This window comes from Corythoichthys intestinalis, chromosome 15 (assembly GCF_030265065.1).
Source record: "Corythoichthys intestinalis isolate RoL2023-P3 chromosome 15, ASM3026506v1, whole genome shotgun sequence".
NCBI classification, from domain to species: Eukaryota; Metazoa; Chordata; class Actinopteri; order Syngnathiformes; family Syngnathidae; genus Corythoichthys; species Corythoichthys intestinalis.
In genome coordinates, this window is record NC_080409.1 from 41,166,176 (window position 1) to 41,179,689 (window position 13,514).

At 38.5% G+C, this 13,514-nt stretch overlaps 1 protein-coding gene across 4 annotated transcripts in view; it reads left to right on the plus strand.

The window, feature by feature from the left end:
- Nucleotides 1-1,283: 1,283 nt before the first annotated feature.
- The window catches only part of fermt2 (FERM domain containing kindlin 2), an 82,873-nt gene continuing 70,642 nt past the window's right edge, over nucleotides 1,284-13,514 (plus strand). Inside the window, exons 1-2 of one of the 4 annotated variants that reach the window (XM_057858688.1) lie at nucleotides 1,284-1,700; nucleotides 5,573-5,731. In XM_057858688.1, coding sequence (XP_057714671.1) covers nucleotides 5,575-5,731 — 157 coding nt within the window. In that variant the 5' untranslated portion in view covers nucleotides 1,284-1,700; nucleotides 5,573-5,574. The remainder of the gene's footprint in view (nucleotides 1,701-5,572; nucleotides 5,732-13,514) is intronic. The other 3 variants (XM_057858689.1, XM_057858690.1, XM_057858691.1) reach the window with 3 other exon arrangements.

Consider the following 13,514-nt stretch of genomic DNA (forward strand, 5'->3'; position numbering starts at 1 on the left):
ACACAGTGTCAGCAATTCCATTGAATATGGTAGGCCCGCCGGTGACGTGCCAATGTAGTTACTCCAGTCAAAAATTGTATCCCCTGGGCGGAGCCATATGGAGGTAGATTTGTGTCTTTATTATTCAATCAAAAATAAAGTTGCTTCAATAAAAAAAAGCAAAAAAGTTGCTTCAATCAAAATATATATTTTCAACCAAAAAAGTCGCATTAATTTAAAAAAAATTTTTTTAAATGTTTGAATGCAAAAATACACTTAAAACAAAAAAAATGCATGTGAAAGCAATTTTTTTTTTTTTTTTTTTTTTAATTGAAGCAACTTTTTTGATTGAAGTAATGTTGATTTGATTTTGGGCCACATTTTGGCTGGGGCATTTTTGTTTTTATTATTCAATCAAAAAATAAGTTGCTTCAAAATATATATATATATATATATATATATATTCAAGAAGAAAAATGACTTCAATCCAAAAAAAAAAAAAATTCAAACATGGGAAATGTTTTTGAATGCAAAAAAATATTTGAGATTGAGAAATTTGCATTTGAACACTTAATTTTGGATCGAAAAAGTTTTCTTTGATTGAAGCAATCCTTTTTGTGTTTGGGCCATATTATGGGTAGGACATTTTTGTCTAAATCATTTAAGCCCAAAAAAGTTGCTTCAATAAAAAAAAAAAAATATATATATATATATATATATATATATATTTTTTTTTTTTTCAAAGAAAAAAGTCATTTGAAAAATAAAATTGCCCTCCCCTATTATTTCCTTTTTTTTTTTTTTTTTTTTTTTTTTTTTTTTAATAATATGCAAAGCAAATAACCGTCTAAGTTGCGAGTCACATGATCTGTTCGAAAAATAATTTTGACCCATTACCAAAAAAATATATTTTTGTTCATTTCATTCATTTTTGTTGCAGTTTTATTGCTTTACAACTTGTATATATGTAGCAAAGTCAAGTACATGCAATGACACTTTTCGGCCAAGATGGGGGGCCTGGCCCTCGTGGCCCCCCTTAAAATCCGCTTATGAGCAAGTGACCTATAAATGCCCTGAAAATCTGACAGAATGACTGTGAATGCTCTGGTTCCGAATGAACGACCGTTCCCAGTCTAAATGGATTGGGTGTCGAGCACCGTCAAGGCAGCCTTAGAGTTAACTGAGGCTCGATAACCTTTTGGGATACAAAGTATCACGATATATCACCATTTCGATATTTTGTCACACCCCTAATTTCAATCCTTCTGTCCTTCCTGGCTTCTATTCCTCCTGCCTGCCCCCTGCACTCCCTGTCCTTTCTTGCTACCTTCCCCCATTGTTCCTTCAAATCCGTCCTTGATTTCCTTCATTTCTTTCAAGTATCTAGAAAACGTCTCCCTACCTATACTACTCGGAAGCATGGCAGTAGAGAGGGAGAGGAAAAGTGGAATTCGAGCAGTGACGTGATTTTATGCAGCAGGAAAAAGGAGGAGGAGGGGAGAGGAGGACAGAGGAGGAGGAAAAGCGGACGGCTGGACTCCATTAAGACGAAGCCTGCTGGAAAAGTGCTTGGGAATACTCCACTTCTAGGGCGACTACTCGGGAATTTTCTCCTTTTTTTGACCGTACCCTCCTCCCTAAAACCCATCCTGCATGTTATAAAGAAGGACAAAACACTTTTATATCCTTTCGTCGAGGGTTTGCGTGTCTTTTTTGTGAAGGTAAGTGATTTTTCCTGTGTACTTTAACCGTACACTGCCGCTTTTTAAACATTAGCTTTTAGCCGTTAGCATGTAACTTTCCGAGCCACTTATTTCAGCCATTTCGCTGACATTTAAACTACTTATTGTGCGCGCGAGGGGCAGTAACTGACTTACATAAAGAAGCCAACGTACGTGGAAGTGTGTGGTGTACAGTGCGGACCGTTACTTTTCAACAGGTGAATCACTGAAGCAGGTAACAGTCTCCGGTACAGGGGTCGCTGGTCCCACCCCCTCAAACCGAGCGAGAGTCTCCTTTTTCGGCCGCGTTTATCCTGGCGTATCCCGTCCCCCACTTAGCCCCGCACACTGGACTTTCTCTCCTTGACCGGTTTTCTTCAGTAAGTGACAGATTGGCTCATTTAACCCCCCCCAACAACATCCACACACACACTAAGGTGCGTCTAATACCACGATAGGTACGCAAAATGTGTGTTTTGAGCCCATATCTTTTTTTTGGGGGTTCATCTTCAACTTTGTTTCATTTGCGATTGACTCCCTAACATGGAGGCAATAGCAGCTGGCATTAAAAACAAACATTATAAATTTAAAAATCAAAACGTACAAGAACCTTTTGAGTTACAAATTGCATGTGTAAGGGGAAAAATGCTAAACGTTACAATGTTTTACCATTTAAAACATGAAAACTTTATTTAAAGAGCCAAATACCTGCTGTCACCCAACTAGAGCAATATAAAAATGATCTTGCATACTGTTCATTTTCCATAAGAACATACTAGTTTCGTGGTCAGTGCAACCAGGCCAAGAATAGTTTCATTATCGTCAAATACATTGCATCCCCCAAATGTACCGTAATTTTCGCACTATAAGGCGCACCTGACTATAAGCCCCAGTCCACCAACTTTGACATGAAAATGACATTTGTTCATAGATGAGCCTCACTGGATTATAGGCCGCAGCTGTCCTCACTGTAGTATGGGGTATCTACACCAAAAGATATTAACCGGTAACGCTTTATTTAACAGCGGCATCATACGGCCACGATGAAGCTTTGAACAAGTCTGCTGCAAAGCTTCAAGAGGCTTCATTTGGCCATCACTGCTCCCTTGGGGGGAGACAATTAACCTGTGCTGCCACCTGCTGTCAACACAGTTGTTGTCCAACATGCCTCCTAGCATGCATTGCAGTGCTACAGATAAGGGTGTAACGGTACATGTATTTTTATTGAACAGTTTCGGTACGTGGTGCTCTGTTTGGAATGTAGGCGTACCGAACGAGTTTCTGACATAATGTAAACCTTACTTTTCGAGGCTATGATTCGATCGGGTTACAGTTTCTTTGTCTAGATTATATTTACACCGTCTTCTCTACTATAATGAGGACCGACACGGTAGGACAGTATAACCCAGAAACGTCAACGGCGCGACAGCATGGCTGCCGCAAGAACGCAGTGTAACGCGGGCGTTAAAGTCAATCAGCCAATGCACACCAGTAGCAGTGCGGTCGTGTGTTAGAAGCGTCCCAGAAGCGGCTCAACACGACGTACACGAAAAGAACGGCAGAGTTTATTATTTGACGCAAGACGTGACCCTCCTGCATCAATACTACTACCGGTAGCTAGGATCAGGCAGACCGGAAGTCACTCGTGTAAAAATACGGTGGATCCAGTCGATTTTCAAACTAATATGCAATCGTAACCCACTTTTTGAGTCCATCAGATCTCTTGAGTGGTAGAGCGGGGCACAGTTGAACTGTCTTTGTTGATTTACTGCTGTCTTCTCTGCTATCATAACCAACACGGCCCCGTGTTCAATACAAAACCCTCCTACCACAACAAAACAAGTAGGAACTAATATTCACATAGGAACAAAAGTTATACAACATAAAATATACAATATAAATGAATACTACATCACATTTGCAAAATATAAACACATAATAAAATGAATTATAGCCCATTTAAATAAGATAAATTGAAATGAGCTAAAACACCTGTAATTAAATAATAATACACAGATCCTGCTTACACAATTACATTTATTAATTTCTGTCTGGCGCTTTAACTTGAGAAAATCCACCAATAAAGCTTTTGAAAACCGTTCATAAGACAAAAAAATGTTTCATTGAGGCATTTCATTTGTAAAATACATGTTAAAATCTTTGTCATTGGGATGCTTTTCTCTTTAGCACAGGACTTCTTTTTTCTTCTTTCTTTCAGAAAGAAAGCTGACCAATACACGGGGCCTGAAAGGCAAATTGTTGTTGGATTATCTTTAAATACCCACTACTTTTTGAGCATAATTCTAGTTTTGTATAGGCTAATGTTCCTATTATTGAAAGCACAAAAGTGTTTAATAAACAACTAGCACATTTATATTTTGCATTTTGTTTTCATACTGTACCGAAAATGAACCGAGCCGTGACCTCAAAACCGAGGTACGTACCGAACCGAGATTTTTGTGTACCGTTACACCCCTAGTGACAGATGTTAATAACAAGCAAAATTCATGTTCTGTGCTAATTTCTTCAGTTACTGTTCCAGTTGTTTCATTAATTGCTAGTTATTGTATTTGGTAACACTTTATTTGACAGTGGCGCCATAATACTATCATTAGACAATCATAATTATGACATGACACTGTCATGAGCATTAATGAATGCTTAAAACAGATGTCATTTAGTGTTATCCAAAAACAATGATCTCTGTTTTGAATGGACATAAACGGAGTTAGTGACATAATTTGCCGCATGACACCTAATGACATCTGTCATAAGCATTCAGTAATGCCCATGGTAGGGTCATGTCACAATTATGGGAGTATTATGATGCCGCTGTCAAATAAAGTGTTACCCATTAACCCAAATAAATCAATAAATAGGCCGCATTGGACTATAAACGGCAGGATTCTAAGTGAAGGAAAAACGTAGCAGCTTATAGTCCGAAAATAACAGTAATGATCATTTCATTAAAAGGATGAAAGATTCATATTATGTCAAAGAAAATCGAGATGACTTATTGCAGGCGCAGGGAACAAGAGATGTCCCAATGCATATTTCTTTTACATCCAATCTGATATTATTTTAAATATATTTTGCTGATGTCGATCTGATAGCTCTATTTTTAGGCACTTAAAAGTAATGCAACCCGTAAATGACAAATAGATTTTGTATTTAAGTGAGGTCTTCTGGTATCTCCTTAAGAAATGCTGTTTACAAATATTAGGTGATGCTCTTTTTTTTTTACCTTTGGTTTCTAAAGAGAAGTTGTATCAGACAGTGTACACTCTTGCCTTGTGGTTTGATTTACAGCAGCCGAAAAGCACGGTGGTGCTGAAAACATACCTGAATACTCTGATCTTGTGACCAAATCTGAACCTGCCCAAAACTCCAAAAACAACTGAATCAGTCCCCAAAATGCTACAGAGTTTCAGAACGGGACAACACTACAGGAAACCACAACTGTTGATGGACATAAGAACTAAGCCAAGAATAGTGAAAATCCCTGAACAGTTTGCACCCCCCTTAAAGTTTGTAAATTTCCTTTTGATGCCAAAAAATAACACTAAGGCTTTAATTTTTAAATGGAACTTCCGCATCTCACTCCAGCATGCATCAATGATACAAAAATGCTGAAAGAGAGCATAATTAATGGCAGATAGGTTTCAGAGAGAAGAATCCGTGAACCGAAAGGAATGTATGGTTCACCTATTTGTGTGGTTCCGCGGATCACGCCTGTGTCAAGGCACCCTTTGATCTCTGTATGACTTTTGATCCTTATTGTTGTGTCCATGATTCTTATGCTTTACCACAATCTTACCGTCTGTTACTATGAAGATTATTTCTGTAGTTGATGTTTCGTTTTGACCCTACAGGAATGGCGCTGGATGGGATCCGGATGCCTGATGGCTGCTACGCCGACGGGACGTGGGAGCTGAAGATGCATGTTACTGACCTCCACCGGGACGTGTCGCTGAGGGTCACAGGCGAGATCCACATAGGTGGCGTCATGCTCAAGTTGGTGGAAAAATTAGGTGAGGCATGACTATGAAAACTCACAGTGTTGGGCCCTAATACAGCAAGCCCATTCAAATTGCCAGCTCACTAGATATCTCCATACCTGTCAACCCGAGGCTGTTGGCAATCTTACAAATAGTGACGTATGCCCTTACAAATTGATGACTAATCTTACGTTTTATATAGCGTACAAAATGAAACAAAAATAAAACTAAAATTTTAAAATAATATGAATTTATTGGTAATTTTGTCACATATAACCTTGTGCAATTTAAGAACAATCAATATCTTCAGCTACATCATGATTAATAAAATTTAACAGTGACTTTTGTTTTAATTGTATGTAGCACTTTTGGCCATTTCTATCATGTCTTTTGATGGCTGCACTTCATGGCACTTCAGCTCGCAATTCAGTTTGACTTGAAGGTAGTTCGTTAGTGTGTCCAATTATAAATTGAAAAGGTCAACTGATAAAATTAACTTACCGATGCAATCTTTGAGTCAGGGAACATTTCTTTAGCTAATTCTGAGAAGTGATCAGTAATAGTTGCAGGCAAATTGTGTTCGGCAACAAATTGGCAGAATAAAATCCCCGCTTCATCACTTTTTATTCTGCAGACTGCATCTATGTGACCGGCGTTGTTAATCATACTTTTAAAAAGTAATTAATTACAGTTAGAAATTACTTCTCCCAAAAAGTAATTGAGTTAATAACTCCGTTACCTGAATGTAAGAGTAATTAGTTACGTGGCAAAGTCACTGGTGTTACCTTTCATGTTTTTGTTTTTTTTTTTCATTTTTTCAAAAAAAGAAAAAACATAGTAACCTTTGCTATGTTTGGAAGTCATTTATTGTTGTGAATCAACCATTAAAGTTGTTGAAATTGCTCCCGTTTTTGCATTAGTTCCCTTCTCTCTACATTCGACATGTGAAAGTTTTAAAACTGTTTCATCATTTATAGATAGATTCAAGTCAAGATTTTGCTGATTTAGGAGTATTTTGGATAAAAAGTTACTTAGGTTCGCTAGGAAGGTTCACTACAACAGAGCCTTTCTGAGAAGTCTACTGCTTTAAGATGGAGGTTGTTTACTAACGCCGCCGAGTCTGTCATTTTGCATCTAGTTCTATATGCATATGATATCTAGTGTAGCATCAAGTGGGCGTAGATTGTATGCTGTCGACTTCAGTCAGGAAATATTGGAGCCACCTAGCTTAGCATCGCGTTTGCAACAGCGTCACAACACTCTTCCCTCCTTCCCACTCCCGCTCTTCTTTCTTCGTGTCTCTGACTTTTCTCACGTGATTCAACCAACGTAGTAACGCACATTGTCTCGATGCCGAAACGGTGACAAAATCCAAATGAAGAAAAAAAAAAAACGTAATGCACGCAAAACGTACAGATTTTGAACATACGGCGTAACATTTAAAAACAGTGCTCACTTGTACAAATTACACCAAAACCGTATAACTTGACAGGTATGTATGACATAGTCACAGGTTGATATTGTTTTGTGAAGTTCGTAATTCAAATAAATGACGTCTTTTGTACTGTCACACAAAAAGACCTCTTCTAACCACTGCAACATATAGTCTGTGAATAATTACTATACATGATTAATGTGATGGCTTTTCTGCAAGTTATTCATGATAAACGTCATCCAGAAAAGACTGTTGTGCAACTGTAGTCTTGATAAATGAGGCTAAGAGCAAATGCTAATGGTGCTACTGTGTGGCAGTCATTTCAACAGTGCCTTGTTTCTCAAGGGGAGCAGAGAAAAAAGAGCTGTGTGATATTTTCTTTTTTTGGGGAAGGGGGGTGACAGTGTGTCGTGTGTGGAAGGCTGCCTTCTCGAATGCCCGACATTCCTGCAGGCCTGCACAAGGCTTTTATTCCAGGCCTACGCTCCCGCTTATAGCTCTCCTGTCCCGGGCCACCTCATGATTGAAGCCTTTGTTCACTGTGCTGTTTTTTTTTTTTTTTTTTTTACCAGTCAAACTGAATTGAACTGCTAATTAAGACAACATGTCTTTGGTCTGTATTCCACATTCTCCACTCTGGCACAGCGCTCCCTATCTTTGGTGGTCTGAATCTCCTTTTGGATAAGTTTACTTTCCTTAGCTGAGAAGCAAAACTTGTTCATTGTGTATGTTTATTTTTAAACCGGATCGCCTGATGCTCTGTTCATGCTGCGAACATTCACAAACTCGTGTTGAACATATTCCCCACAGCCACACGTCAATGCGTTGAGAATTGCAGCTGTCCATATAAAATGCATTTCTCACTGGTACACGTGTTGACGCACGTGAGCACTGGCCACGCTATTGGATGGACGGGCGCCTGCTTCAGCCCATCAACCCTTCTGAGTCTCTAGTTGGCTTGTGCGCTCTATCACAGGCTTAGATGGCCTTCAATAATGGATTAAATAGACAATTGCCAGGAAGGCACTCAGCTATTGATCAAAGCTGTACTTCCACCCCCATGGTAAACTCTTATTTAAAGCCACCCTCTCGTAATTCTGCCACCTATCAGTTGTTCTTGGGCAAAGTGCTGACAGTACCTGCAAATAGGAGCGGGAACCACTTGGTACCTCACGATACGATACGATTTGCGATATAAAGCCAACAATATAAAGACAATGGTTATCGATACATTGGTCAGGAAATCATTGTAGGATATTCTACAAACAACTAATGAATAGAAAAAACAAGCTTCTTCATTCGCTGCCATCCCTCCCACTTTAAACAGATTGAACGTATATAGCCGTCAGTGGCAGCCAATGCCAGGCAATGAGGTAATTTTGGGCCATTTTATCTATTGATTTTCAGTTACTTCCTGTTGATTTGGGGGGTATTTTATGAGTCACTTTCTGTTTATTTTGAGTTACAGAACAGGAAGTGACCTGGGGATCACCCAAATGAATAGGCAGTGACTCAAACTCAACGGAAATGACCTGTAAATGCCCCGAAAATTGGACAGAATGACTGTGAATGCTCTGGTTTCGAATGAACGAACATTCCCAGTTTAAATGGATTGGGCGTCGTGCACCGTCAATGCAGCCTTAGAGTTAACTGAGACACTATTATGGTGGAAGATTTTGGAAGCAACTTGTTGGTTCCTTATTTTTTTTTTTTTTGACATTGACACCTTTTTAAAACGATAGCTCGATTCTTGGCAGGAGCATATCAATAACCTTTTGGGATACAAAGTATCACGATATATCACCATTACGATATTTTGTCACACCCCTACCTGCAAAGATGCAGTTTGTATTACAACTGTTGGTCAAACACTTGTGAGTGGGAGATTCTATTGGATGTATCGCGACTGTTGTTAAATTGCCAGTCTCACCCCGCGATTCGATTCGATTACGATTCAGGGTGCTACGATTCGATTATTGAACGATGATCGCAGTATTAACGATGATCGCGGTTATCATGATTATCACAATTATTGATGCGTTGTACATTAGTAATTAATACAGTAGCCAAACAAATTTATGTCCATTATTTATTTAAAATATCTTAATGATTCAACAGGAACGATGGAAACATGCCCATACAACAAAAAGCTGCTTTATTTATTTGTTTTTTACAAGAAAGTGCCAAAACATTAACCATTTTAAAGGGAGTACTTATTTCTCTCAACAATACAGTAAAATTTACACTGGTGGAATGAATTCCACATTTTCTGGAAACAAAGTGTCTTTAGAAAGTTCTTTTAACCAATATACTTTGTTTTCACAGATTTCTGTACTATTTCGCGTGTTTGTAGTGTTACTTACCACTGTACTTAATTGTGGTTTTACACGTTCTGCATATGAAATACATGTTAGTGAATTGGCTAATTAGCTTAGCGCTTGGCGCTAACTACAGTATTAACATCTCAAAAACAACAACAGTAAAGGCTAAACAGTACAAGAGGGTTTGTGTACTCACCTCTTATAGATGCACACGGTCTTAGCGACACACTCAGGACATTTTTCAATTGAAATGCCTTAAAACTACTGCAGGACATCTGAAAGACAAGGTGCAACGAACTATCTCTCTTCCCCTCTTGCTCTAAAAAATATCTTACGCACAAAAAGTGGTCGCGCCTCTGTCCCTGCCTGTCTCATACACAAATTTATTTTCCAGTCTTTTAAAAAGGAGTAAATCTCTCTCTCATTAACCGACAGCATCCATCATAACATGTGTGCGCCCGTTAATGGTGCCCGGGCGGCCAATGTGTCTTGAATTTCGTTCTGCTACGAGCAGCTACCATAAAGCTATGAGGGGAAAAACATTGTTTTTGAACCTTTATGAATCGGAATCGAATCGTCATGTGTTGAATCGCGATACATGTAATAATCGATTTTTTTGGAACTCCTCTAGTAGCGATCAGTCAATGAAAAATGATCAGTCACTGCTAGTTCTCACAGTCCAAAGGGATTGGACACCAATCGTCTTCAAGGCAAGGGAATGAGTAAATGAAGATGTGACTTAGTTGAGAATGATCGAATTCAAACCAATGTTGAATGGCACACACCTGACTCCATTTCAGGTATACTTGATATATACAGTATATGTACTATTTTACGGTCTCTCCTTTGTTGCACCACACTTTGTTTACAATGTCGTAAGTCTCCTTTATGGTAAAATTTGGGTCATTACTGCTTGTGCTGAGAAGTAGATACAGGCAACCACTGTCATCCTCCGTCGCTGTTGCAGAACTGTATTATATTGCACAGTTTCAAAAATTATAGAACATTTGACTATTTCACATGTTCACTAAAGGCCCCATAATATCCAAATATGGATTTTTTTCAGCCACTAATTAACTAGTATCACAAAGTTCAAAGAAAGGTAAAGCAAGTGCTATTTGCTAATTGGTGCCTAGTGGGATAAATCGGGATCGGGATAATCTACAACCATCTATATTTTCATTTAATACAGTGTTAATGCGTACTTGTGTAAACAAATTAAAGAAGCTCGTGCTACCGAAACCTCCCTGCGTGTATCAGCTGTGTATATTAACAGAGACGGGGGTGACTGGTGGGGCGGGGATTGTGTGTGGTGGGTTGACACATGAAGTAACAATAGGGAGGGGTCGGATAGAAGACCTCAGCAGCTACATTACTACTAGAATTCCATAAAAGTCTTGGATGCAGCAGGAAATGACTTCCAGGGTCTGGCATGTTTTTCCCTTGTCGCTGTCGTCACTGCCGCATTCTCAGCCTTCTCACTCACTAATACCCTTTACAACCCTGACTGTTTACAGTATTCTGTTGGCTTGCAAGTAGTAGTAATCTTTTGCTTAATTGTGACATTATAACAGGCACTGGGACACCAGTTGACACTGATAAGACTTTTAATAGATGAGAATGTCGGTGCCAGGTTTAGCGATCTGGTCGCATTGAATAGCATGTCGACCTATCAACACTTACAGGTGATTTTCATGGTACTGAGTAGGAGTGGGAACCTTAGGACACCTCGCGATACGATACGATTCACGATACAAGGCTCACGATAACAATTATCTCACGATATCAAGATGCAGCGATTATCAATATATTGGTCAGAAATTTGATACATGATATTCTACGATTCAACTCTTGAAACGGGAAAAAAAAAAAGATTTCATAATAGAAAAAATACATTAAAGTCATTCATTAAACAGTGACACCTTTTCTGTGCAACATTGCTGTAAAATAATAAATCTACTGCAAATTGTGTACCTGCACATATAGAGGAAACAAACCAGTGGACTCAGTCGGTCACATTCTTCCTCACCTTAAAAACAACAAAATTAAAAACTATTAGCTACTTAATAGCTTCTGAGTTGAAATCCTGATTTTTGTGTGTGTTGGAAGTATTGAGTGAATTAAAAAAAATATGAATTGAATGTATAGAAATTAAAAATGCAATAATTACCTATTTTTAATATGTAAGCTACATTAATTATCATGCACATCACCTTATATATCTTGGAAGCTATTCAAACCATTTTTATATCTTATTGTATCAAAATGGCAGTAATAACAGTTTGTGTAGTAAACTAGAAGGAAAGTGATTCTCAAATAATATCAAATCAGTAAATTCATGTAGGCTTGTTCGATATTCATTTTCATCCAGTTTAGGGTCTTGGTTTATTTTATACCATTGAACACCAAATGTCATCAAAATAATACATATAAATTAAAAAATCAATTACATTGCAAAACTTTCTTACCTCAAGTGATGAAAGCGAAGCAGTGAAGAAATCCGGTGTCCACTTCATCACCAGCTGCCAGTGAACTTTATTTTTGTTAGACAATTCTTGCATACAGCAAAGTCCTTGTTCACCTTACTTCCTTTCTTGTTGGTGTAAAATTTAAAGTTTGTCCACATGTGTGATTTGTAGCAATATTTTTCTCACTTTTTCCTTCACCGTTGTCACAAAGCTTTATTTTTTTCAACCCACTTGGAGCTTCCTCTCTTCTTCTCTAGACGACTTGTGCGCACTTTACCTTCACTGCCACTCTTGAGCGCCCCTAGTGGACCGCCAAGGAATTGCTCAACAAACATTGAGCAGTTTACAGCATCCAATGGCCAATATGTCAAATAAAAGTATCGATACTTGGCGGGATCATATCGATAACCGATATCGCTGTATCGAGATATTGTCACACTCTTAGTACTGAGTTCCCCACCTCGCATTGCCGGAACTGTGCGGAACCACCCCGCCTAATCATGTTTCCTATCGACTTACCTTCCCTCCTCCTTCTTCTCGCTTACCATATAATTAGACAACAAGATTGTTAGCACCACTAGATTCATAGGTAGCATAGGCATTTAATAATGTATTTTGTTGTTGTTTGTTCTTTTCCTCTTCTGTCTTTCTTTCTTTTTGTCCTCCCTTAAAGACGTTGCTGTTCGCTGCTTTCTCCTAATAGATAAACCTAATGAACAACCACAATGGGAGTATATCAAACTCCCATGTGATACATTAAAACTGTTCGGACCATAAGGACACTCATTCTCCGCAGCCAAGGGCGTAGGTTTGGTCTCAACTTTGGTAGGGACGGACGGTATAACAGCATGACCTGCATGTACACATTTATGCTGGGGACGGGACATTTTTAAGATCAAACCGACTGGATGAATGGGGGTCAGGGCTACATGTCTCACCAATATGAACCTGATTAATTGATAGGCTAAATGATCAATGCAAAATAAATCTGTATTTACTTGTATTGGTTCAAGTGATACACGGTGCGATTCAAACCTTTGTTTTCAAAAACTACCAAAGAAACATTTTGAAAACTTCCAGAATAAATGTCTGGATTTTATTAGCAAATTTAAATTGCAATATTTGAACACAAATTATATCTACACAAGAAATACAAACTATCTATAAAGGGGTAATCCTTAGTTCACTACATTTCTTACAGTTTAATTGACGTTAACAGTGGAAAACATACAGGAGGATATTTCTCTCAAAGCAGCTTCCTCCTTGAGTTGGAGAAATACACACAGATTAATGTTATGCTAACTCTGATGCAGGTCGGACCTTCAGGATCAAAATTAGTGGTGTGTTCCCTACCTCCACAACATTGACATCATTTTACATTCCTTAGAGTGGCTGCTTCTGGTGGAAAAAAAAAAACGTCTAATATCTAATATCTTCTTCAAAGGGGGCGGAGGAGGAGGCATGTAGTATTTCTGTTGGGCTGTGAATGTGTGTGTGTGTGGAGGTGGCGGGGTCAAGTCATCAGCCAATCAAACGTGTTTTTAAATGGAAAAAAATGGACTGGCACATTCAGCTAGTGAAAAGGGGTCAAT